This window comes from Tauraco erythrolophus, chromosome 19 (assembly GCF_009769465.1).
Source record: "Tauraco erythrolophus isolate bTauEry1 chromosome 19, bTauEry1.pri, whole genome shotgun sequence".
In the NCBI taxonomy this organism is placed as follows: domain Eukaryota; kingdom Metazoa; phylum Chordata; class Aves; order Musophagiformes; family Musophagidae; genus Tauraco; species Tauraco erythrolophus.
Window position 1 is genome coordinate 6,783,260 of NC_141483.1, and position 24,824 is coordinate 6,808,083.

Below are 24,824 nucleotides of genomic sequence, written 5' to 3' on the forward strand. Positions count from 1 at the left end.
GGCGGCCGGGCAGCGGGTCCTCAGCGCGCCGCCGCCATGGCGCTGGAAGTGAAGGCGGCCGGCGCTCCCTTGAGCTCTTTCCTGAAGGACTTCCCGTCTCCGCTGGGCCCGGGAGAGCCGCTGCCGTGGAGCTGCGCGGGGAGCAGCGCCCTGAGCAAGGCCGAGGTGCCGGGCGCGCTGGCCGAGCGGGCGAGGAGCCTCCTGGGCGGCAGGTGAGAGCGCGGCGGGCGGGCGGGGGGCTCGGCCGGCTCCCCTCGGGGGCGGCGCTGCGCTGACAGCCGGCGGGCGCGCGGGCGGGGCGGCGCGGGACCGCGCAGGGGAGCGGGGCTGCGCGTCGCGCGCCCCTTCCCGCGCCTGTGCGGGGCGGGAGCAGGTGCCGGCGGCGCGAGGCGCTTCCTCCTGAGGAGACTGCCCGGCCCGGCAGGGCCCGCGGGCTGCCGCAGGGGAGATCCGCTCAGCGGCTCCCAGGGAATTTTAGCGCTTTTTTATCGTTTCCCCCTTCCTAATTGTTGTTGTGAATGTTCTCCTGAAAGCAGGGCTTTGAAGAGAATGTCTCTGCCACAGGCCTGCTGCCGAGATCTGTGCCTTTGTGGTAACGCTTGTGTGTTCTCAAAAACATTTCTCTCGTGCTCTTGGTGCGTGAGAGAGTGAATTGCAATCCTGCCATTAGACTGAAGGGCGATTCTCGTGGTGAAGTGCCAGTGGCGTGGATTCAAGTCCCTAAGGGCACCTGTGTGGATCTGCTTGGAAGCGCGGGGCGGGAGGGAGGGAGTCAGCGCGCTGCAGCCTGCCGCGCAGGGCTGTCGGGCGTCCGCAGCAAGCCGGCTGGGAGAGCGTTCCGCTGCCCAGCCCTCTGGAGTTGTCCTGGGCAGCAGGACACGCTTGCGTGGGTTTCTCAAGTTGATGTTTTCTCGGAAACAAGACCACTGGAAAACACAGCTCTTCTTCCAGGGGTTTTTCTGTCGTACCCTGATTTCAGGAGAGACATCTTAAAACCTTCATCCTTATCAGTTCAGAGTTCCTCTTTAACACTGCTAAGAATTTGGTTGCGACTTACTTGTTTTGGCAAGTTAGCGCTTCACTAAGAACAAGTCGTCTCGCTCTTCTCTCTTCATGTCTGCTTCCTGAAGCACTTCAGCAGTAGGGCCGGTGAGCTCTAAGTTCTGCTTCATTAAACTGTTTGTTATTGTAAGAGTCAGGAACAGGGATTGTGAATAGTCTAAAAAAAAAATAATGGAAGTGGAGAGCTGACTTTGTGCTGTGGCACTGGGGATAACTAGTGAAGACAGGGAGTTAAGGGAGACTGGTTCTGTTTAGGTATATGCTGAACAGTAGTTACCTGGTTACTAGAGGAATTTTATAAAGAGATGAAAAACAGGGTTTGAATTATTTGTCTCTCTAGCTACCGTCTGGTGAGTTTATGAACACTGAACAGATTTTGTTGTTGTTGAAAGCGTATAGGTGACTTTTACGTACTTAAGTTGCCTTAAAATACTCAAGTTCTGTAACTGTTGCTTCTTAGGTGTGTCTAAACCTAAAGATGAGAAATGCATACAAAAAAATATTAGTTTTTTAGCCTGTTGTTGAAAAAGACCCAGATAATCATTGCATTACTTAGTTGTTCTTTGACTAAGTTGCTCTTGAACAAAACACAGCTGTTGCATTCCTAAAAGAGATTGCAAATTCATCGTGTGCACTGAATCTTTGCAGTTTTTGGGAGCAAAAGTGGTTCTGGATGAGCGCTTTAAAGAACGGAGTAATGCCAGTCTTGAACAAATACTTATCTGGTCACCCATGTGCCACGTGGGCCAGGCCAACCTTTTCTAAAATTGTTTTAGAGAGGAAGGTATGAAGCTGTTGAGGTACAGGATAGGTTCTTTAAACTGTAGTGATTTTTAAAACAGCATTTCTGCTAATATTCTCTTGTTTTCTAGGGGGCATATTAACAAGTAGAAGCAGAAAAAGAGTGCAATGCTTTTGCAATGCTTTCATCTCACCTGTCACTTCTGGTGTTTACAGAGAAAGGCTGCCCTGTCAGAAGCTGCATTTTTCACATACCTGCCCTGCAGCCAGTTCTGATTAGACAGCCTTCTTTGTGGAGCTTCTTAAGTCCTGAGCTGGCAAAAAAAAAAAAAAAGGTGAGGAAAGATAGCCAAAGAAAGCAAAGCAGAATAAAAGTGCAGCAATCTACTTATTTATGTTTCTTTTCACAAAACTTACTTAGAAATGTGTAGAGAAAGTGTTTTTATGGGTTCTCCTGGCTGCCTGCAGGCAAAACAGTGAAACAACCCTGTGTGAAGCTGTGTGCTTGGGTGTAGTGCAGCATACCTGAAATGTCAAATGTAGGGATCCCTTCAGACTTACAGCTCAGTTTTGGACTCCTGCGATGAAGAGAGACCTCATTTTGCAATCGCAGAAGGGCTGCAGTTTCCCGTTGGGTGGGCTAGGTTCTTGCATGTGGAGGAAAAGACTGGTAGAGCCCAAGGCCAAGACAGTGATCGAGTATTTTGAAAGTGCAGGCCCTCTTCTCAGTATCTGTGTAACTAAAGACCAAAACTAAAGTCTCTGATTTTGTGAGAAATTGCCAAACGTCATGCTTGCTTTCCCATGTTTACTGCTGCGGATCAATTCAAAATGCTGTTTCAAAGGTTAAATAAACTTTGCAATTGATCTGAATCCTCCAAATCCTCAATAAAATAGATAAGGAAATAGGAGAAAGAAGGATGCTGAAGGTTTTAAGAAAAGGAAAAATAAGGAGACAGGTGAAGCTTAAAAAACATTTAAATGTTTGTGTAAAAGTTGTTGAAGATGCAGAAGTGATGCCAGATTAGGAAGTGAGTTCGCGAGAGGTCACTGTAGCTTAGATCCAGTGATCTGCTGCTGTGGGCTATCATGGCAGCATCCCTAACACACAGATGGCAACTCAGTGGAAAATACGCACGTTCAAATATTATAGTGTCAGTCTGACCAGGTTTAACACTGTGAAGATGTTATTGAATGTACCTTGCTGACTTCTGACACTTATGCTTGTTCTGTGTTTCCTCAGTTTGAGACTTCTTTAACACTCCAGCGTCACGGAACATATTTTACATGGTGATTAGTAACCATGAAGGATTTCTCTATAGATCAAAGCGTTATTGGGAATCAAGTTTGGCACAGAGTTCTGCACTTCTGCTTCTTATTTCTGTGTTGTCAGATACTTCATTCACACCCACACAGATGTGTGGGTCGTGCCTTTAGGGGCCCAAGCCAATAAAGGCCCAGCAATATCCTTGGGTTATGAGGCAACATACGGTGATGTTTAGCTTGTCCTTCCAGTTGCTTGGAGGCATAAACCTTTGTGTCTTTGCAAGGAGAAACATTCTTCCTCCACTGCCAATCAGGATCGCTGTTGTGAAGACAAAAGGGTAAGGAATAACGTTTGTTAGGTCCAACAAGGAGTTTCTGAATGTCGTTGCTTCTCCAAGACTGCACACATCTCTCACACAGAAGCAGTTGGATATCTCCAGCTAACCGCCCTGAATGTCTTTACTAATCTAAAATGAATTATTTTAACAATCTTCTGCAAATGCAGCTAGCGTAGCCAAGCACTAGCTAAGACAGCCAACCACTTTCGCTTCCTGGCAGGACTTAAATCGCTAATCTAGTGAAGCTTTGCAGATGTTTCTACTTTGAATAATTCATTTAAATCGGTGGAACTGCCTGCCTTGCATGGAGCTAAATACATCCATAAAATTGTGAAGAATTGGGGCAGGCTTAAGTAACTTTGTTTTGCAGAATTTTAATTAACATACACTTTTGTGTAAGAGCTATGTGTTGTAAGAGCTAAATGGGTCAATGTGAATGAAAAGTCCATTAGTTATTTCCAAAGCTTTGGAAATTAACCTAAAATTTTACTAACTTGTACCAAAACAGAACATGAGTTGAAATCAGACCACCAAATACAGAAATTTCTCCTTTTGCTTGATAGGAGCTGAACCTTGTACGACCATCCTGTGACACAGCCAAAGAACAATGTGGAATTCCAGCAGCCTTCCTGTTTGAGGAGGCTATACTGTAACAACAGCTGTGGGACTCTGGCTTCCTGTTCTGCCCCCTCCCAAACGATTCACTGTTTAATCTCGCGGTTGCCTCAGCATCCTGTTTTGTGTCTGTGTTTTACACTGTAATGATAACACCCAAGACGTGGCCCTGGCATCTTTATTTTCAGCATTTCCCTGCTTTTAGAATAGTTAATTCAGCAACTCTGATGTTTTGATGTTTTTATGTGATGTAAGCATGAAAAGGGGAGAGAGGGGAACCCTTTTATCTTGCCTCTGTTTTATCCAGTCTCTTCTTAACACTCCCTTTAGTCCTTCCTCTGTGAAAGGTACTAATACCCTGCCTACTCTGACCTCTGCTTTTAATAAATCCACTAAAACTTACTTCCTTATTCCTAATTTGTACCCTTTAGTGTATGTTGTTGTAATGCACTAATACTTCTCATTGCTAGGAACGTGCTTACAGTATCAGTGATCCATTTGCTTCAGACAAGAAAGTTAATTTCATGTATGTTTGCCTCCAAACAAACTTTCTAGTTTTCATGGGACCATTTGTGGTAGCGAAAGCAAGCATGGGATTAGCAGAAATAGCCTGCTCTTTCAGGAGCCCCAGTGTTTCCCCTGGTTTATGATTAATAATGTTAGAATTGGAAGCCTTGCTAAAGTTAATGCAGAAGAGGAATGTGGCATTTGTGCCATTTACTAGTTAATTTAGCAAACGGTTAACAAACTGGCTCTGGTAATTTTGGGCAATGAGCAAAACTAGCTTGTTTTCTGTTGTGTGTGGTTTGTCTGCTGCTGCTTCCGAAGCTGATAGCAGGACCATGCACAGCTTGAGAGAAATGCTGTGCAGCTCACACTGGACATGTGTCTGGATAATAAAGTTTTTGGCAATTCTGACCTGCCACCAACAGTATATAGAGGCTGGACAAACTGTTAATTTTGTGATCAGTAAATTGCTTTTCAAAATGCACTTCTTAACAGGGAAAAACTCCCTGGGAGTTTTAAATTACAAGATACTCTCAACAGGAATTTTGAGGAAAGATCGCTTTGCCTTTAAAAAGAAAGTGTATGTATGGGCATGCCTGCAATACAGGAGAGAAAAAACTCAATTAAATACTGAAAAAAAGATCAAATCTATAATGATGAGGAATCTTTTAGGGCTGGCTTGCTGGTGTTTAAATCAGTTTGATTCAGCTTGGAAAACTGAAATTGTCTTTCCCTAGTACTTTCATATTTTTCTCTCATAATCTGTGTGAAATACCCGTTCTGTTGCTGTTTGAATTGGGCACCAAAATAAGAAATACTCAGTTTTGAAAACAGGTGTAGGGCTTAATTGAAAAGTGGCTCTTGTGGAATTAAGCCTGTCCTGCTCTGCTGTGTGGTTTCTGTTCCTGCTGAGAATGAAATGGAAGTAGCAGGTGACTCTCCATTGCACGTTTTCTGTAAAAACTGTTCGATGATGACTGAAGGGCCTCAACAGATGGATTCTAAAGCTGCTGCTTCTGATAGTTTCAGAAGAAAATCTGTGAAAAAATCCTTCATGTAAAGATGGAAACATAAAAGATAGAATTGCTGTGTGTGGCATTGTTTATGTATTTGGTTTGATTCTATCTTGTTCATGTACTTGTGAAGACCTGATGTCGTTAACACAAGAAACAATTTCCTGCACGTTGTAGGATGTCAAATGTTCTCTCCTTGGCGGTTATATTTGTACTTTTCTGGTCACCGTCACCCTGGGAGCTCTGGGTGCTGCTGTAATAAATGCTAATGCTTAGAGCCACTTGAGTGGAAACATTCTGTAGTTGATTATAAGAATAAAAAACAGGGAGGGAAATAAAAGTAGCAGGTTAGGGAGAAAACATTGAATACAAGCAGTGTTTGCTTATGAGGAAACTTGTGACCTGCTATCATTTTGGCAGTATGAGAGGATGTTTCACTACTAGAGAACTGCTGGCATTTGCAGATATGCCTTAGAATCACTGTGCTGATATAGCTGTAATGTGCTAGAAACGCACACTGAGTCCACAGTGACAAACTTTGCTTTACTGGAAAGCTGTGCTGTGTGTGATCTTCTGGTGGTACAGAGCCTGGGTAGCAAATAAGTGCACAAATGTATCTTACCTTTGATGTAAGTCAGCTGCAGCTAACATGCTGGAAGCTCTTGCTAGTGGCTATAGCACCTCTGTTCCCCAGCATATGCATGCATATATATGCACGTATATATACATACATGCACGCTCTGAAAGGAAAAGAGGATTGTACAGTGGTGCTCTGGCCTGCAATACCACTGCTGCCTTGTTGTTATGACTTTGGTAATGATATTTAGAAAGAACATCATGTAACTTTTTTTTTATTTTAATTTGAAAGCTGACAAGCGATCAACAACTTGGCTGATACAATTAGTAATCTCTTGTTCTTCTCTTTATACAAATGGAGATTTCCTGACAGTACCGTGGAGAATGTGTGTGTTTGGGGCAGAGGGATGTGAATTATTTTCCTTCAATAAAAAATAAATAAAAATACAGAAGGCTTTGCGTAAACACTGAGTGTTTGGTATGTCCTAGTGATTCTTCGTACCATTCTCCACCAGGTTACACAGAGCTTGCTTCTCTCTGCTCGAAGCTCTGAAGAGCAGCTGTTCGGAGTCTGCCATCTGCTGCGCTGCTCTGCTTGCTCAAAGCTGCCGTAAGCTGTGGGCATAGAGCACAACGGAAAGTCTGTCATCTGTTTTCAAGCCTTTGAAAAATGTAGTCATAGTTGAGGCTCTGTACGAGATGTGGTGGCCTGACCTTTGGTGCTCTGGATGCTTCCCCCTTGCCCACAAAGCTGTTTACTAGAGGCTTCTGAATATGCCCTCTTAAATTTGAGAAGAGGTGGGGGCATCTTTGAACTAGTGACTTGTTTGCAACACTCACTGCAAGTGTACTGGGGATTTAATGACCCAAATAAGACATGATTTTACTAGGGTTTCTGCTTCCTGAAGGAACTTGTCCTTCCTTGATATTTCCTTGTCCTTCCTTGATATGACAGATATTTACTTGAAGGAAACTGCCTTTTCGTTCTGAAAGCTGGTAAGCGGTCAGTAACAGTCTTACAATTCATCTGACATATATGAATACTTTGGCTGTGCTGGTGTGACAGCTGGTCTTTTAAGGTGAAATAAAATAGAGAACTAAATCGTGTTGCAGAAGAGAAACAAGATGAACAAGAAGAGAAGTAAGTTCTGTTCTGTATTTTAACAGAAGCTTTGCATTGCTGCTTTTATGTGTCCAGTAGTCCGGAATCTTTTGAGGAGGAGGATGGCATATAAATTTAAGTGTGTTCTTTATTAGTGTAAGTATTGCTTTACTTTTTAACTTACGACTTTTATCTTTACTCAAGTTTTTAAAATGAGTCTTGTGTTTTACCATGAAGTGGCTGGAGAATATGAACTCCATGCTCCAGCCACTGGTGATCTGACTTTAGCTGGTGATGAAGCTACAATGCCTCATCTGCACTGTTACAACATGCATTAATTATTTTTTAATGTTTTTTATTTTGGTCAAAACACGCCCTTTTTGCTAGCAAAGAAATAGCCTGTAGCAAAGAAATTCTGTGTACTACTAGCCTGTGTACACTGAGGCTAGGTAATTAGTGTTGCATGTGTCATAGAAATGGCGTTGACACGTTTCTTCTAAGACTCTCTTAAGAGAAGGCAACATCCTTTCCATGTAACACACCCCACCAACTTCCCTCTTCTTCCCAACACAGTTGTTTTCCCAGTTAGGAAACAGCTACAGTATTTCTTCTGATTCATGCAGATTGAATTATGCTTGGTTCAGCCTGTTGGCAGGGTGTCTTGGGTTTCTCCAAAAGGAAGATTTTAACAATAAGTGACATTCTTCTTTGCTTACAGAAAAGGTTTGAAGTCTGTTATGGTAACTGCAGTGGGCTTCTACTTTTACACTGGTTGCCATAGGTACTGTGCCTGCTTCCAGATACTCTAGCCAAGTGAGACCTTGTAGCTCTCATCTAAAGCAGCAGTTCTTACTCTTCTCGAAGTATGTGTTTTGTTAACTCTTGAAGTCTCTGATTTAGAGGATGAAATTAGAACCAGTAAACATCTAAACTGAATGGAAGACACCATTGCCTTGGAGCTTCATTTACCTGACCTTGAGTGAAAAACAGGTTTATGGGGTAGTACTAGTATTAAGAGTTTATAAAGTAATCGACAAATATGTTCTGTTTGGAACTGAGATTTAACTAAATAGATAGGGTCATTTTTTAGGCTTTTATTTTATCTTTTGTCAGCATGTCAGAATCCACCACTTAATGCTGTTGTTGCTGGCTGCATAACAAATAAAATCCCAATAAGCAACCATTTTCTTTGTATAAATTTGCAAAACTGTGGAGAGGGAGGAAATACATAGGAAGCAAAGCTGAATGAAGCATATCAGTACTGAGGAATCTCTGAATTTCCTTTTTAGGAACTGGGTGGCAACTGGAAAAAGTTGAAGGATGTGACATAATAACTGGTAAACCTTTTCTTTGTTACAGGCATCCTGTAAGCAGAGGTTTATACAGAACTTGTGAAGTACAGCACTTTAGTATATTGTTTTTTGTTTAAGCTTCTTTTTATGGACCCGGTTCAGCAAGTCAGGGCTCTGGAAAGCAGAAGTCTATGAAGTTGAAAATCAAAGCATTAAGCCCTCTTCTGATGCTGAGCTAGGCTAGATTTCGATTTTTCCTCCGGCATAGAGAGAAATTCTGAAGATGACTGAATCTGTGGCTGTCGCTGTGCATTTAAATGCTTAATATTTTTTGTCTCTGTTCTTGGAGCTGAAACCTACTTTTAACTAAAGCTTCTGACTTTCAGCAGCATCAGCTACACATCTGATGTTTTCATATTCCTTTCTTTTCCACCTATACTAACAAAAACAGGAAACAGGATTTTTGGGGGGGGGTGTTGCCGTATCCGTTTCAGATGTGTTTCTTGCCTGACCTTTTAAAAGGTTGTCTGTTAGTGTCAGAGTGATTATAAGTGGGCATTGTTACTTTTAACTTGGGTAGGAAAGGAACTGACTCCCCTAAACATACCAGCGTTAAAAATGAAATAAAAAGCCAATTTCTGGCTTCCCTTGATGTGATATGACTGCAGCCAGCACTGAAAGGGCTGCAAACACGTTGCCATCTATCTGAAGTACTGAAATGACTCATTAAAGTAGGGACTCATTAAAGTAGGCCATCGCCGCTACGGAACGCGGAGAGAAAGCACGCTTCTGTCAGCAGCCTGCTGGCTAACACAATGCTTCTGTTTGCTGCCGCGGGAGGAACTCGTGCGTGGCTGTGAGGGTATGACAAGGCCTCCCTTTCAGAAACACAATAGCAAATGCATTTCAGCTTGTTGTCACTGGGATCTAAAACCTCACGGTCTGCCCCTCCGTGCTCTTCTGTACGCACAAACCAGTCATCCCTGTTGAACGTCTGCAGAGACCAGTTGCTTCCATCATTTCTTACTCTGTAGCCAACCAGTTTTATGCAGGGCTTTCTAAATGTTTCCTGGCAAAACAAAGTCTTGTCCTTGACTTGCTGCAGGTGCCTTAATATGTCACTTGCTTTGGTTGTATAATTTGATATTTTGTGGGTATCAAACGCTCCATGAACAATGGATAAAATGCTTTTTATGGACGTCCACGCTTATTCTTCATTGTACTCATAGAAAACGTCTGGAATGCGTGTTACGTACAGTAATTGTTAATGCCTGCCATGGGAATATAGTGAATATAAAGGAGTTGTTTCCTAATAGCCCCATTTTAAAGTTGGATGGGGCTTATCTGTTTACAGGTTCAAAAGCACTGTAGCAAGTATGTGCTTCCTATAAAGCATGTAGCTTGCATAAAGCATTGAGTAAAAAGGAGAGGTTGTGTAGATCATGTAGTGTTATTGTCTTCTGGATAATTAGCTAAAAGCCTCAGAAGAATCACAAGTCTTGGAGTCTTTTCTTAGCTTAGTCCCTAGTGCCAACTCTTTTCGCCTTCTTCCTGGGTGATTTCTTTGGGAAACTTCCAGTGAGGAGAAACTGAGTATTAAAGTACTGAGCTTGACTTTTCCTGTAGAGGCAACTGGATTCTTAAGTAACTTTTTCAGAGATTTGTGTGTACCACATTGCAGAGATCCTGATACTGCCTGTGGTGAGACAGTTGACTGCAAGCAAGAAATGCGTAGTGAGTAGAAACAAAATGTTTGCATTCAGAGGCTGGAAGTGAAGGTAGCAGTTCCTATCAGAGAGCTCAAGAGAAGGAGTTACCATCTGCGACTGGAGTGTGAGGCAACAGTTTGAAAACATGATTCATACACTTCTTCCTCTTTGCATTTTTGGGAAAGCAGTTGTCTAACTGAAGATCTTACTAAAGATTTGTATGAATAAATATTGAACATATGGTTTCTTCAACTGGTTTACTAATGAAGTTGGAATTATTGATTGTGTGTAATGCTTTCTAATTCTGAGGTCATCAGCCATAAACAGTGAGGTTGTAGCTCAATTTAAACTAATGCAGTCTATTTTGCTTTCCCTTCTTTTTCTTACCAGCAGAGGTGTTTCACCGCTTCTTGCAGCATCGTTGATCCATGCTGCAGTTGATGAAGTTCTCCAAACAGACTTGACTGAATTTAAGCAGCAAAGTGTGGAAACAGAGGGAGAAGGAGATGAGGAAAGGTTCACCTGTAAGTATACCTTTTTTCCTTCTGTGGTTTTCCCAGAGGCTGTCTGTTGGAAGACTTCAGTGTTTTGAAATATTTCCCAGAATATTTGGTTAGGCTGTCTGGCAAGCAGCAGTGAACAGAACTTTATTTGCTCCTGCCGGGTATCTGTGGGATGAAAGATGGCTACACTAGCTTTGTGGACAAGATGCAAACGTGGTGTCTGGAGCCCTGAACTAATCGTGTGGGTTGGATTTCTGGAAAGGGAAGAGAATTTCTCTTCCTAAAAATGATTAATGACTGTGTCCACTCTGCTTCCTGAACTGAACTAGTTAAGAACTTTTCTTTATTAGATAATTTTACTTAAATTGAACTGGTTCAGTTCCTAATTAAGTTGATAACCTCTTACATTTTTGAAATACCCTTTTCTTTTTGGTATACTTTCCTCAGCTAATTACTTCTATGTTTTGACATTGGAATCATCACAATTGCTATTGTGCAGCCACACTCACACCTTAAATTCATCCATATAATCCATCTTGCTTTTGTCTGTACTTGAGAACCAGATTTTCAGACCTGCGGGCCCTCCACAACCTGAACGTCTTGAAACTCCGGATCTTTCTCTTGGCAAGTTTCTCAGTAGTCTCTGTCTTTATAGACTATTTCTTCTCTCCCCACGCTCCCCATAAAGATGGGATGCTGAAGGATGAAGAACTTGACACATGTGTTTTCAGCTCAAAACCTGCATTTTCCCCTATTGGAGTGAACTGGGGAGAGAACAGACCTTGGTGACTGAGTCCTGGGTTTGAGCCTCGTGTAACAGATGGTCCTATTGCATTTACATGCTGAAGTGTTTTAACATTAGACTTCTCCAAACCCTTAATCTTAATGCCAAGGATTTAAATGGAGCAGGAGGCAGGCAGAGTCGATAAAAATGAAGGAGAGAGATGTCCTGGGCAAACTAGTCTTACCCTGCAAGGGGAAACACTGCCCTTCCATTTCCCGGAGGATGCATCTCCAAGGAGAGCTCTGGTAATGACCAGGAAATGACACTTTTCCTGAAGCCTATTCCAGTATTTACCTACAAGTCTGAAATGGCAGGAGGGGCAACACATCTAATTAAGTCTTGCTGCACCCTCAATATTTCATCCCTTGACTTAACGTTTGTAGCCTTCATATGTCTGGAGAGATTTAGGAAGTTTCCAGCACTTTGCATGGAAGAGTTGGCTTCGTACCAGCTTGGCTGGCATCTAAACAACATGCCCTGGCTCTCCTCCGGCGGAGGAGAAACGATTCTGCGGTCGGTGTTCTGGGCACTGTGCGCAGCGGCCCGCGGGATACCGCTGCCTCCGTGGTGGGAGTGCGCTTGGCGGGGGGTGGGAGGGGGGCACAGATTGTGCCCACTGTGGCCCGGTGGAAGCTCGGCCTGGCCAGGCTGGGCTGGAGCCTCCCGGCACCTCCGTACAGAACCGGCTTGCGAGTGTGTTCCGCGGGGCGTCAGAGATTCCCGCGGGTGCCTCTTCCAGTCGCTTTGAGCTCAGGCTCCCCAGCGCGCCGAGTTCCGCACGCGGGGTTCGCTTGTGTCTGTCGGTCCGTCAGCAATCACATGGCCTGCAGCGCAGCTAACCTGGCCTGGAGCATGATGCTGCCGGCGATGAGGAGCTGAGGAACGAAGAGCTTTGCGTGACAAGATCGTTGCAGTTGTAAGAAAATAAAGAGGTACAGGCAACAGTGCCAGAGCGTGGCTTTGTGCAGGGGAGGCTGAAGGAGATCAAGGTACTGATCTTCCATGAGTAGAAACCCTCTATTGTATTTGCAGCAGTGACAATAGGGCATGAGTTAAGATCTCCTATTGTCAAAAGTGATATAAAAACATCTCCCTTATTAAGGGGTTAAGGCATCTCTGCCTTACATCAGAGAAAATTGTGTCTTACTGTGTTGTGGCTTCGCGCTCCAGTAGTATGTCTTTGTTTGCTATCGCTCAGCTTTTGCAGGAAAACAAGGAGCAGCATATTGTAACCCACATATGATAATTATGTAGGTTTTCAGCACAAATATTTCACAAAGCAGCTGGAAGCTGGTCATCAGAGCATCTTGCAGTCATTCTTCATTGACTCCCGTGTAATTATCTTTGAGGTCAACTGCAGCAGTAATTTAAGATGTGAACTGCCATGTATTTGTGAGCCTAGGATTAAAATTTCTAGTTCTGGATTTTATTAAAATCTTGGGCCTGTGGACCTTCAGTTAGCGAAGGCTAAGAAACTGTAACATTTAGAAACGGTTAGTAATGAAGAACTTGATAGGACAAGGACGTTTTCTAGGCCACAAGCATCTAACGTCTCTGGAATCCTGCATGGTTATATTATACTGGTGAAACTCGTACAATAATTCATGCTGCTGTTTTACTTTAAAGGCCCTAAAGACACAGGATTGGAGTCTACTTTTAAGATAGCACAGGCTAAGTCACAGAATCTTTGGATGAATTCAATCTTGAACTAGTTCAGATTCCCTTCTTCTCTCTCACTACTCTTTGTTGACAAATGCCCCAGAACCTTCCCTGTTCTCATGGCTGAAACCTTTTTTAATTTCCATTTTATATATTCCTGTCCATTTTATGCGTTTGTTCTTGTGTCACCATTGTCATTTAGATCAAATAGTTATTCACCATTCCCCTATCAAACGTTATGGAAATCTACTTACTATTCAGGTACTTGCACTGACTAATCTCAGCAAGGAATATCTGCTTTAAAGGCATGAATTTCTACGCACATTTGGACTGTACTTGTTTTCCCTATTTTGTAATTGCTATTACATCACTCTAATGGTACAACTAGGGAGAAAGATTTTCCTTGTGCTGCGGTGCTATATGGACTCTCTTTTCCTGCATTGCAATAATAATTCTTTGGCAAAAAAGCATTCTGGGAATGAAAGAGAAGTGATTATATAAAAGCAAGGTATGGACATGTGCCTCTATGAGGACCACTTTGATGTGGTATACTGTAGAAGAATTTCTGGTGTTAAGGTACTAAACTCTATATCAAATTTCACAAGCTTAATATTTAAACAGTGATGTGTGTCCAAATCTTCTGGTCAGTATTAATCAAGACAGTTATGAATATTTAATCTAGAAGCTGCAGACAAGGCTAAGATGCTGTTCTATTTAATATTTGTATATGGGATGACTTAATATTTAAAAGTTTTAGTATCTTACGCATTCACACCTTCATATCAAGCAAACCAAAAGTAACTTTGATGAACATATAGTGACTCCTAATCAAGGATCTGTGTTTCAATTTGAGCTTTCAGTTCTCCAGGGCCAGACATGCATCTGAAGCTGGCCTTCTAGTGTTGCTGAGAAAAAGAAATGGTTAAGAACCAGGAGTTACAAAAAGGAGTTCTGAGGAAGCTTTAATGTTAGCAGGAGTCAGGATAAAATCAAAGTAGGAAAGATAGTTCATGCACTGCGGTTCTCTAGGAAACATTAGTGGCCAGCAAATTATTTTTGCTGTATAGATGATCTTTTAAATGCTTTTTGAAGTTAGTTGATTTAGCATTGAGGCAGGGTTCTTACTCAAATAACAAAACTCTAAATTATTACCTATTCTGAGAGAGACTGCATTGCAAAGCTAGACACAATGGGGAACGCCAAACCGTTCAGTCTGATGAACAATAAGTTTGGATTAATTGATCTTTGGGAGCTATCCAGAAAAGGATTTTAGTGTCTGGCCAGAGCTTTTCACACTATGCTCAATGGGTGTTTACAGTTCTGCTCTGTAATGACAAAGCAGGAAGTGGCGGAAGTGTTCTTCTATCCTAGCTCCTACTACTGTGTGTATTTGAAAGATAAAGACAACAGCTTAAAATTCTAATCTGTTCAGTTCAACTATGAGTTGAGCTATTGACCTCAGCAAAACATTCTCAGACTTTCTTGTTTCAGTGGAAGTGGTTGGGTAGGATACAACCTGACCCAAAGCCAAGCTAATGCTTTTTCAACCCTTGTGTCCCAGACAACAGCAATCTCTTGTTTTGAAGGTTGTCTGCCTGCTTGATAATTTTTTGTTGTTGTTAGAGAGGCACTCCTTCCACTGTATCTTATGCATTTTACTTATGTAATAATATCTAATATGCCAGACTGATTTTTGGGTCTTTGTTATTATTTTTGTAATGTAGTCACCTACTTGATAAGCCTCTGTTTTGAAAGAGAACTAGTAAGTAAAGCAGCTGCTCTTATCCTTAATGTTATGCTGTTTTCCATTGCAACTTTCTCTCCACATTATTCTCAGCAGTGTATTTTAATTCTTGCAGAGCCTGTAAAGGCAGGGTGCTGAATGTGACTATGTAGCTCTGAGGAAAGAAACTTGAAGGAAAGACAGGCCAAAAGATGAGGTAACATAGGAAAATGGGGCGCACAACTTATCGTTTTTCTTTGTGCTGTCAGTGCTGGATGGAGAGTCGTTGCAGCGCTGCTTCTTTAACAAGCTTCGGGATGTCTGCTTTGAGTGGCAGAAGCAGTTGCCACCACTGAGACCACTGAAGCGGTTCCTGCTTGTTTCCATCCATGCCATCCGTAACATTCGACGGAAAATGGAGGATCGCCATGTTTTGCTCACAGAGTTCAATCAGCTGTTTGGTCTATCGGTAAGTCTGGACAAAGTTGGGGAGGTCAGTTTGTTACCTTTCCAACATTCCTGTAAACATAGTGACCTGTGGTGGGTGATCTGTGAAATGGTAAGAATTTATTGCCACAAGTTATTTATCATGCCTGTTGCTGGAGCAAGGACTTACTGACTCGGCTTGCTAGGGGCTAACTACTGCCCTGATGAAGAAGGATCTTGTGACTTTGGGTTTTGTGTCATAAGTGATACAAGGGGATGGGAAGTTCACCTTCCCATGTTGCTGGAATTATGATGTTCTTGTGACTGAGGTAACAGATATTAAAATATATTAAGAAAAGAAGGGGGGGAAAACAGTAGTTGAACAAGGACAAGTGCAAATTAATGAAGCTGCAGTGGAACTGCATAACCAACTGTCTGCTGTTTCAACTCCAGATTATTTTCAAGGATATTAAATGACTAACAGCAAACAAAGAAAAGTAGTTCCCCTGCAAAGTACCCATTTTATCCATTTTGCACACGGGTAAACTGACTTAAATTGCTCTTGCCTACACAATGTTTTATGGAAGATAGCCTAGAATAAAGAATCTTTGCTTGCTGGTACCAGTCTACGAGCTGTTTTGGTTTCGAACACTTGTATGTCTTCCTCTCTCTCCCCCCACAAAAGGATGACATCGATCGCGCTTACTTTGCGGTGTTTGATGGCCATGGTGGAGTGGATGCTGCCAATTATTCAGCAACCCATTTACATATAAATGTTGGGCTACACGAAGAGATTGTTAAGAATCCAGCTGAGGCCTTGAAATGCTCTTTCCAGAAGACAGATGAAATGTTTCTTTTCAAAGCCAAAAGAGAGGTGAGTGGGTAGAGACTAATTCCGTTGTATTTAAGTAACAGTGAGAACTGTTGGACAACACGGTATTATCCAGGAAATTCTGGCAGTACAGTTTCTTTGAATCACTAACTTCTTTATGAAATTATACTACATGTAAAGATTATCTTTTGATCAAATTTTTTTATTGAGGAAAACCAAAATGACAGTGCTTGTAAGTTCAAAATGAGTGATTAAAAAGAAGTGTTAAGTGGTTTAAATGGTCCTGACATACCAGTTATTTGAGAGAACACTGTGCTGCCTCTTTGCCTAAATTAGGCAGCCTCTAGATGTTCTGTTGTCCTGCCTCTAACTTGGAAAAGAGGTTTCTCTCTTCCTGATTATACGGTTGCTATCTTCCTCTTTTTTGTCCCACCATTAATGTCACAAGTGATTGTAAGATGAAAAGTGTTTAAATCAGACTCTTCAGTTCATCAAGTTTATTGGTCAGCTTTGAATCAGGTTGGTATGATGAACATTCTTTCTTCAAATCCACGTAACGGGAGGACGATTTATTAGAATACAGTTTAATGAGAACTATCTTCTTATAGCGGTAACTGCGTATGGAATATTCATTGTTAATGTCTTCATTTCTGTCAACGAAGTACAAAAAAGGGACCAGCATCTTCATGAAGTCTGACTCTCACTAATCTTTACAGGCTATCTGGGACAGTTATGTTTCTTCCTCTGATGATATCCTTATTGAAATACCCAAGGATAAGGGGATGTATGCAGAGCAAGGTGTCTGTAGTTGCTTCTGGTAGAGTGGAGAGAGTGATTGGGGAGATCTGTGTGTGTTTGTGGAATGTTCGTGTTACTGAAATCCAGATCCTCCTCCTTTTCTGTGTGTCTCTGTGTTTTGAATAGAGGTCTTAGTCTCCTAGATCAGTTTTGGAATTAATAGCAGAGAAGGAAGAACATAATCGTGGCAATATTAGCCATCTGCATGTTAGAATATGTAAAGTTTATTTCAAATCTGTCTAATACCTTGTACGTTTTTTCAAGTACCTGAGTTATGATTAGCAGGTTTACTGTGCGTGCTGCATTTAAGTGTGATTAAACCTAGGTTGACAATATTGCCATGTAACCTAGTAGAGCTTGTTGAATATTCACCTAACATACCTGCTTTCTTCTGCAGAAGCTGCGGAGTGGTACAACAGGTGTGTCTGCCTTGATTGTAGGGAACAAGCTGCACATAGCGTGGCTAGGGGACTCGCAGGTAATGCTTGTGCAGCAAGGAAAAGCTGTGACATTAATGGAACCTCACAAACCAGAAAGAGAAGTAAGTCTGACTTGGTTTTTTCTCTCATGTGCGTGTTGTCAGACTCTCTCTTGAAACCTTTTGAATCAAGCCTTCCTAAGTGTTTGGTGCTTTACATAATTACATATATTGTATGATAGGATTCAGGGAATTGATAATTTCTTTTTTTCCATTCACTTCTGTGTCTTGAAAACGTGGTCCCTACAACTATGCCCCCTTGAAAGTGCTGATGGTACTGGTAGTTCCTGCTCAGACTGTCTTTTCAAAACTTGTAGTAATTAAAGACTTTCATAGGATTTTTTGTGTGTGTGAATTTAAAACTGCCTGTTACAAATTAATTAATTTATTAATTTGAAATTAATAGCTGTTTAAAGTGCTAGCATAATTCAAGCCTCTCTTAATGTGCCATAGTGTCAGTCAAAGCTAATGATAATATACTAGCCTAACTGATTTAAAGTGTATTGCATTTTTTTATAAATTTTAAATAGCCAGATATTTTATTGCATGAAATTTGATATGGATCTTGTGAGTTTAGATAGCATTGCATGGCCTTTTGCCTTCATAGCATGAATATTTGTAGTAACTGAGTAGTTAAAGGAGTATCAATGCAAATACTATTGTTACATAGTCTAGTTATCTTGTATTTTATTCCAAATATTTACGTATTTATCCAATTACTGTGTGGGATGGGAAGAAGTGGCAGGAAGGGTATCATCCATATGGGAAAGAATATGATACAAAAACTTAAGAATTCTGCTTTTTTGTGGACAAGTCATGGTATGGTTGAGAAGTAGGTGGATTGTTTCCAGTAATTGTAACTGCATGTTTCCTAAGAGCTAGTTTCTGATATGTGTGTTTGCTATATTCATGGTATAAATACAGAAGCTGAAGCAGCTCTTGGGTTTGGGTTTTGTCTTTTTTTTCCTCTTCGATTGGATAACAACAAGGCCAGTAAGCCATGGGTAGGCTTTCAGTATAAGAATTGTATTCTGCTGTTTTTCAGGATGAGAGAGCACGTATTGAGACTCTGGGTGGTTGTGTAACCTATATGGACTGCTGGCGGGTTAATGGTACCTTGGCTGTTTCCAGAGCAATTGGTAAGAGAAACCATCAGAATTAATATAGTTCAGATGAAATTTGATTAAAATACACCACCTGAGACTGTATGTTTACTGTAAATGATGTTTTGCTCAGCATTGACCAAATAGGAAACCACTCTTACTGTCTTTGCCACAGGCTAGCTTACAGCTATATAACTTACATAGCTTGCAGCTGTATAATCTGCTTGGTTTTACCTTAAGCATAGACTATTGTTTTATTTTGCATACTAGCCATGACAGTCTTAATTCTATTATACTTCAAACCTTTTGCTTCTTGTAAATGTCTTTGATACTGTGGTGTTCTACAGTAGCTTGACAATGTAGAGAATTTTACTTTGTGAAAGTGGAGGAAGTAATAGATGTTTGTCTACCCTTCTTTGTGTGTCTAAATGTCTGCATTGTGGGTTTTTTGGTCCACTTTAATGCTATATAATATATAATACTATTTGGATCAATAGCAAGCCATGTTTACTAAGTATGTCCATATGAAACTGATGATTTAAACACAATGAGCAGATTCTTATGGCATTGTGCTGTATATCTGGATAGCTAAGAAAAGATTTTTTTCATAGCATTCTGAAGACTGTACAAGAGGCACATTTGCAAAATGAAGGCCTGACTGTCTCCTTGAACAAATGTATTTCAGAGAGAAAAAACTTTGAAAGTATTTCCTTAGTTTCCCTGCAAAACTGGGAACGCATGAATTAGGGTAACTCCTTAGAAACCCACTGGATTTAGGTAGGCTCCAAGAGTTCTTAAAGAAACAAAGGCCTTCTGTGCTTATTCCGTAGCTTTTCACTACTCATGTCCTGCATCAGGTACCTCTGGAATATGATCTGGCTGTCCTTGAGGATGGTAAAAGCAATTGGTGGGTGAAGAAGTAACTGTTTACATTTGAAGTAATAAAGCCTTTGTTTTGATTGTTCGTGCTAGGTGACATATGTCAGAAACCCTACATCTCTGGTGACGCAGATGGAGATTCATTTGAGCTGACCGGTTCTGAAGATTATTTGCTCCTAGCCTGCGATGGATTCTTTGATGCTATCAAGCCATATGAGGTTGTAGACTTGGTCCTTGATCATTTAATGCAAACCAAAGGAGTGGGTGTCAAAGCAGCAGAAAGACTGGTGGCTGCTGCAAAGGAAAATGGATCCAGCGATAACATCACTGTTCTAGTGGTGTTCTTGAGGGATCCTCAGGACATCTTGGCAGACTGTCTCAGAGACCCTCAGAACCTTGCGGCTGGTGATGATACTCGGAGCTCACCGTTTAATTTCCTCAGCTGTGAGGCAGCAGCCACACAGTGACAAAATCTGCTTAATCCAGAACGTTCAGATAAGTTCACGCAAGGAACAGCTTTCCACTGAAGAAGCCTCTAAGACAATAGGCAACATGTGTCAGGAAAAAATGACAAATGGACAAACATTTAACAGAAAGGCAAGGCTCCTTTTACTGAGTTCCCATTTGTCTTTTCCTTCCTTCCCCCTCCCTTCAAAAACACTGAGCAGACATGGAAATTTGTACAGCTATTTTGTCTCTGGGACCAGACTTCTTAAGTGTGTCCCAGGGCTGCTGGTCGTATCCCTCTGCCCTGGAAGTGGTAAGAAACCATAATATATATAAGCTAATGGGTGAGAATACCCGTTTGTGAATTGAGTGAAAATCTAAGTTAGCGCTTAAAAAGAACGCTGTGTGTTGTATTTAATTGTGATGATGTTTTGGAAACCGGGAGGAGCGAAGCTGTCACCATCACAGAAAAGCTTGTTACTGTGTGTGGTCTGTAGGAACACGCTTGGTGTGCGAGAGACGGGGTGACACGGTTACGGTGTGTAAGTTGCTTTTGTTTGTACCAAAGATGATACTACAAGAATGATGCAGTCCCTTCATTCAAACAGAAGCGTTTGATTTCCTCTATATGGAGGGGAGAAAATGAAACTGGATGCTCTGGAAAAAGAGCAGGAAACCTAACTATAGAAATACCCCAGGCAAAATGATACAAAATCAGCTGCTTGCTGGGATGCTCTGGTTTATAAACTGGAATCCAATATTTAACTGCACTGGATTATTTCTCCCTAACAAACATGCTTTATTGGCTATTCGGCAACCTGAAAAGAAAGAACCCCTATTGTTGTATTTGAGAGAGATCCTTTACAGTATGTATGCTCTAAAAGATAAATATGCTCTGTTTCTGCTACTTTTTTGTGTACTATACAAACGAGAATTTTATTTTTATTCTAAGTGTTTATTTGTTTATTTACTGAACTTTACAGTTGGAGGAATTTTTTGCAGTGTTACTTTGTTGTGGTTTCTATTTAAATTAGAATTTTAAAGTGGCTGTGTCTTTATTATCTGGTTTTAAAAACTGACTACCCTCAAGTGCCTTAAATATTTCACCCAGTGATTGCTGGCATCCTATCAAATTCTGGTGAGCCAGTTTATAGTGTTTTTAGAATGTGACTTTTTAATTTCATTAATACTAATGTTTTATGCACTTAAATGTTTCATTTTTGAATGATTTTAGTGGAAACTAGGTTACAAGAAAACATCTCATTTGTTGTTGCCAAATCTTGCGGCTAGTAGTAAAAGCTTCACAATACTTATTGTGATTGACCCCCTGCCCCATGCATAAAGCTCTAGTTAGTTAATCATAAAGTAACAATTTAAGTCGTCATGACTTTCATTTAAAAACAAATACACTTCTGACCTTTGCAAGAAAATTGAACTACACGAACGAGAAACAGTTTAATAGTAGATTATTAATTTGGCCATACTTCCTGAACTTTTTGGGTCTAAATAACTTTCCAAGGAGATGTGAAACTAGGGTGAGGATGAAAGAATCTTGGCAGATGTGTATGTTGTTGGACGACTGATATATCCATTACATGCTAGAGCCTCTGGCTGTGTTTTGTCTTGCCTTGCCAGCCTGGCTAGCAGGACTCGGCAAGACCTGAAGGCTCCATGGTAAATGTGTTAGTAATTTCTGTATCTAAACAAGAAGTGCTTTACGTCTGGCAGCAAGATCATATGCCTAGTTTAGAAGCACAGGGCATTGCAGTGTGTCAGTCCTGTTGATTCAAGAGTGTTGCACATTAATGTTGCTTAGGGAAGAAATTTATGTGGAAGAGTTGATATGGCTAAAAGGAAGAACAGAGCAGCACTGTTTATGTCCATAGATCTCTGGATTGTCAGCTAGTGTGGGGCAATGCAGTTACCTGAGCAACTTCAGTTTTTTGCTGGGTTTACTATGGATGATCATATGGTTTAACATAGAAACCCCTCAGTGAGCTGCCATCTCCTTACATAGCAACTCAGACAGTGGCTTCCTTGTTTTGCTATGCAACAGCAGGAGCTTTTCCTCTGATAAGGTTGCAAGCACTTCTCCATCCTACGTTTCGCTGTCCTGAAAGATGCAGGGAAGGCTTTCTGTGATGGCAACCTGGTAGAGTAGATGCTATTTTTTGTAGTGTGCCTACTTCAGTTAAGGAAGCCTTCAGACTTGCATAGTAATCCCTCTGGATTTACCATCTCCCATCTCTTTAATTTCTAACCCAGATATTCAATGTTGTGCTAAATTTTGATGACCACTAGTGCCTCTGTGTCTTGGAAACAGTTCTCATTATTAGTGTAGTAAGAATCATACAGAGTTGTTTGATTTCACTGCTATCTGAGGTTTATGAGGATAGGGGGAAGCTATTGTATTCATGAAGGGAGTGTGAAATGTTGGTATATTCATAGCATGGTTTAGTTTCTGAAATTTGCTAAATTTGCTGAAACATGGAGGGAACCGAGAAAGCCAAATTCTTTGTAATGATCCTTTTATTTCAACCTTTCTGGGGCAGACCTGCACTACAGAGGAAGCAAAGTCTTTCAATGGATACTTGCAGCTATGTGAGAACATGTTTATTTGTTTCAAATTTGATAGATTTTTTTTTTTTTTTTTTTTAATGGAAGCTAAGTGAAATGGGCCTTTAGAAAGCTGTCTGTGGTAATCAAAAAAAAATTAATTCTCAAGCTATGCTGTAGGGAAGAAATTCTGCACTCTGAGCAGCTGTTCCCTTATGTAGATGTTTTCATTCTGAATGACCTAGTGCCTCATTTCTTTGAGATGTAAGTGAATATGAATAGTCTTTGGGAACTCATACAGATTTCAGAGGGTTTACAAAATATTTCTCTAATTTTCAGAGACTTCTTACTGACTTTAAAAAGTCTAGTCGTGTCTATAGGAGTTGTAACTGGGTCAAAACCGGCAGTTTATATCCTATCAGTGGAATAAATAAGTGTTATCTACAGTAAAATTTCACATACTATCTTGGGGGAAAATTGGTTTTGGAGATGTCTTATCTATTCTTGAAACTTCCATTTTTAAAACTGAAAACCCAGTGTTTCAACTTTGATGTTAAATCAGTAATGAAGGTATGACACAGGATACAAGTATGGATTTTCGAAGTGCACTTTTAAAATTTGATTGAAAATAATCATCAGGATGGTCTTACCCTTGAGATGGCAAGGCAACCTCCAATTTTTCTTTCACCTGTGACTTTATATCACTTTTAGAAGCCAAGAGCTATAATGCAGAATACTGTTACAAGAGGTGTCACCAGTGTGGGTGGTAAGGAGAGAGAAGAAGCTCTAGCAGAAGGTTATGAAGTTGAACTAAGTAGTCCAAAATATGGAGTGGTGCTGTGTTTTGAGTTTGCAGTACTAATGTGCTACATTAACTTTTCTTATCTTTCCTCTTAGAACTTGGATTTCTGGTGTTGGCTGTTCTGTTCTGTTTTCCTTCCCTCCTTTGGTTAAATACAATCTGTAATTTTGATGAGAGAATGATCTCGCCTCTCTGGGCCTTCCCAGTGTCATCTATAATATATTAACACTTGTCTACCAATGTCAAGTTGACTAATGACAAATTGACTAATTTGCCTGTTTCCTTGTCTCTCTGCTGGGCCTGCAACAAATACAACTCTTGAGACTAGCTAAAATCTCTGAAGCCATAGAAGTTAGCTGAAGGATTGAAAACAAACGTTCAATGAAAAACAAAAGTATTTTCATCTTTTGCTAGACTCTAAGTGAATGTCTGCTGCTGCGTTTTAGCACTCAGCATCAGAAAAATTGTTCCGTAAGGAGCCTGTGTTTTTAAAATGGAGCATGCTTGAATTCTTGTATTGTGCTACATTGAAAATTCGCTTTAGTCACTGCTTAGTGAGTATCCAACATCTCTTTTGCTTATGGGTAATTCATAATTCTACTTTTCTTTCCCTTCTCTGCCCCACGCAGAAACAAAGAAATGTGCCTAAGACAGTGAGGTCTTCTGGGCCTGACATAGACAAGGTTACAATGTATTAATTACATTCGTTGAGGGTTTGGGTTTTGGGGTTTTTTGAGAATATAGAGGATAGAAATGCAGGGAATTTTTTAGAACAGAGGGAGATTAAGTAAAATCCACCCTCTGAGTGATGGAGGAGTGAAAGAGAGAGACAGGAATGCATTTAAGTATTATTAATGCCTATTTTAAAAAGGAAGTGGGCTGGAAAATAGAGCTACAAATGTCAGTTCTTTAGAGTGAAATACCAGTGCTTGGAAGAATGAGAAACACACCCATTGAAAAGGCAAAACTCAGATGTGATAACTCTGTCTTCAGGCAGCCAAGGAAGAAATCACAGTAAAAGCATCCTAGGTGACTTACTGTGACCCCTCAACACTGCCTTGGGAGCTAATGCTGCTAAATGGATTTTCCTAAATGTCCTTGTGTGTAAGGTGGTGCTGAGGGAGAGCACTCAGTGTGGCAGTTGCTGGTCACTGTGCAACTGCTGCCATGAGTAACTGCCACGAAGTGTGTTAATGAGTCGACACGGCTGGTGAGCTCTCACAGGATGAGTAATTGGGCACAGAGTGGTTGCAGCAGAGTTGGCAGTTGAATAGTGTTAATCACAGTGATGACTTTAATAGCATTTAATAGATGCTTATCTGAATTCAAAGTCAGATGAGATACTGCTCTTTTTAAAAGCATTTCCAGTGCTATTAGCTTTCTGTCATGAAAATCCACTAAAATTTCCATTTTTTTTGTTGGATGTCGGGAAGGGTGCTTCTCTTGCTTTCTGAATTCTGGAGATAAGTTGACTGTCTGCACTGGAACCCCCATTTTCAGTTGACAGCTGAAAGCAGCTGTTTGGGGTTGAAACTTCCCTCCCAGGCAGTCCTTTAACAAAAGGTGCTTTCAAAACAAGTGGCTGAGGAACACAGGTATTTCTAAATGTCATT

General features: G+C 41.1%; 1 protein-coding gene across 1 annotated transcript; it reads left to right on the forward strand.

Annotated features, from left to right (window-relative positions):
• Positions 1-36: 36 nt before the first annotated feature.
• PPM1F (protein phosphatase, Mg2+/Mn2+ dependent 1F) lies at positions 37-23,851 on the forward strand. The gene is made up of 7 exons (XM_086623432.1): positions 37-212; positions 10,612-10,745; positions 15,160-15,359; positions 16,002-16,190; positions 17,344-17,487; positions 18,470-18,563; positions 19,500-23,851. The coding sequence occupies exons 1-7, from the start codon at positions 37-39 to the stop codon at positions 19,871-19,873; spliced, it is 1,311 nt and encodes a 436-aa protein (XP_086479558.1). The 3' UTR covers positions 19,874-23,851.
• Positions 23,852-24,824: the final 973 nt, after the last annotated feature.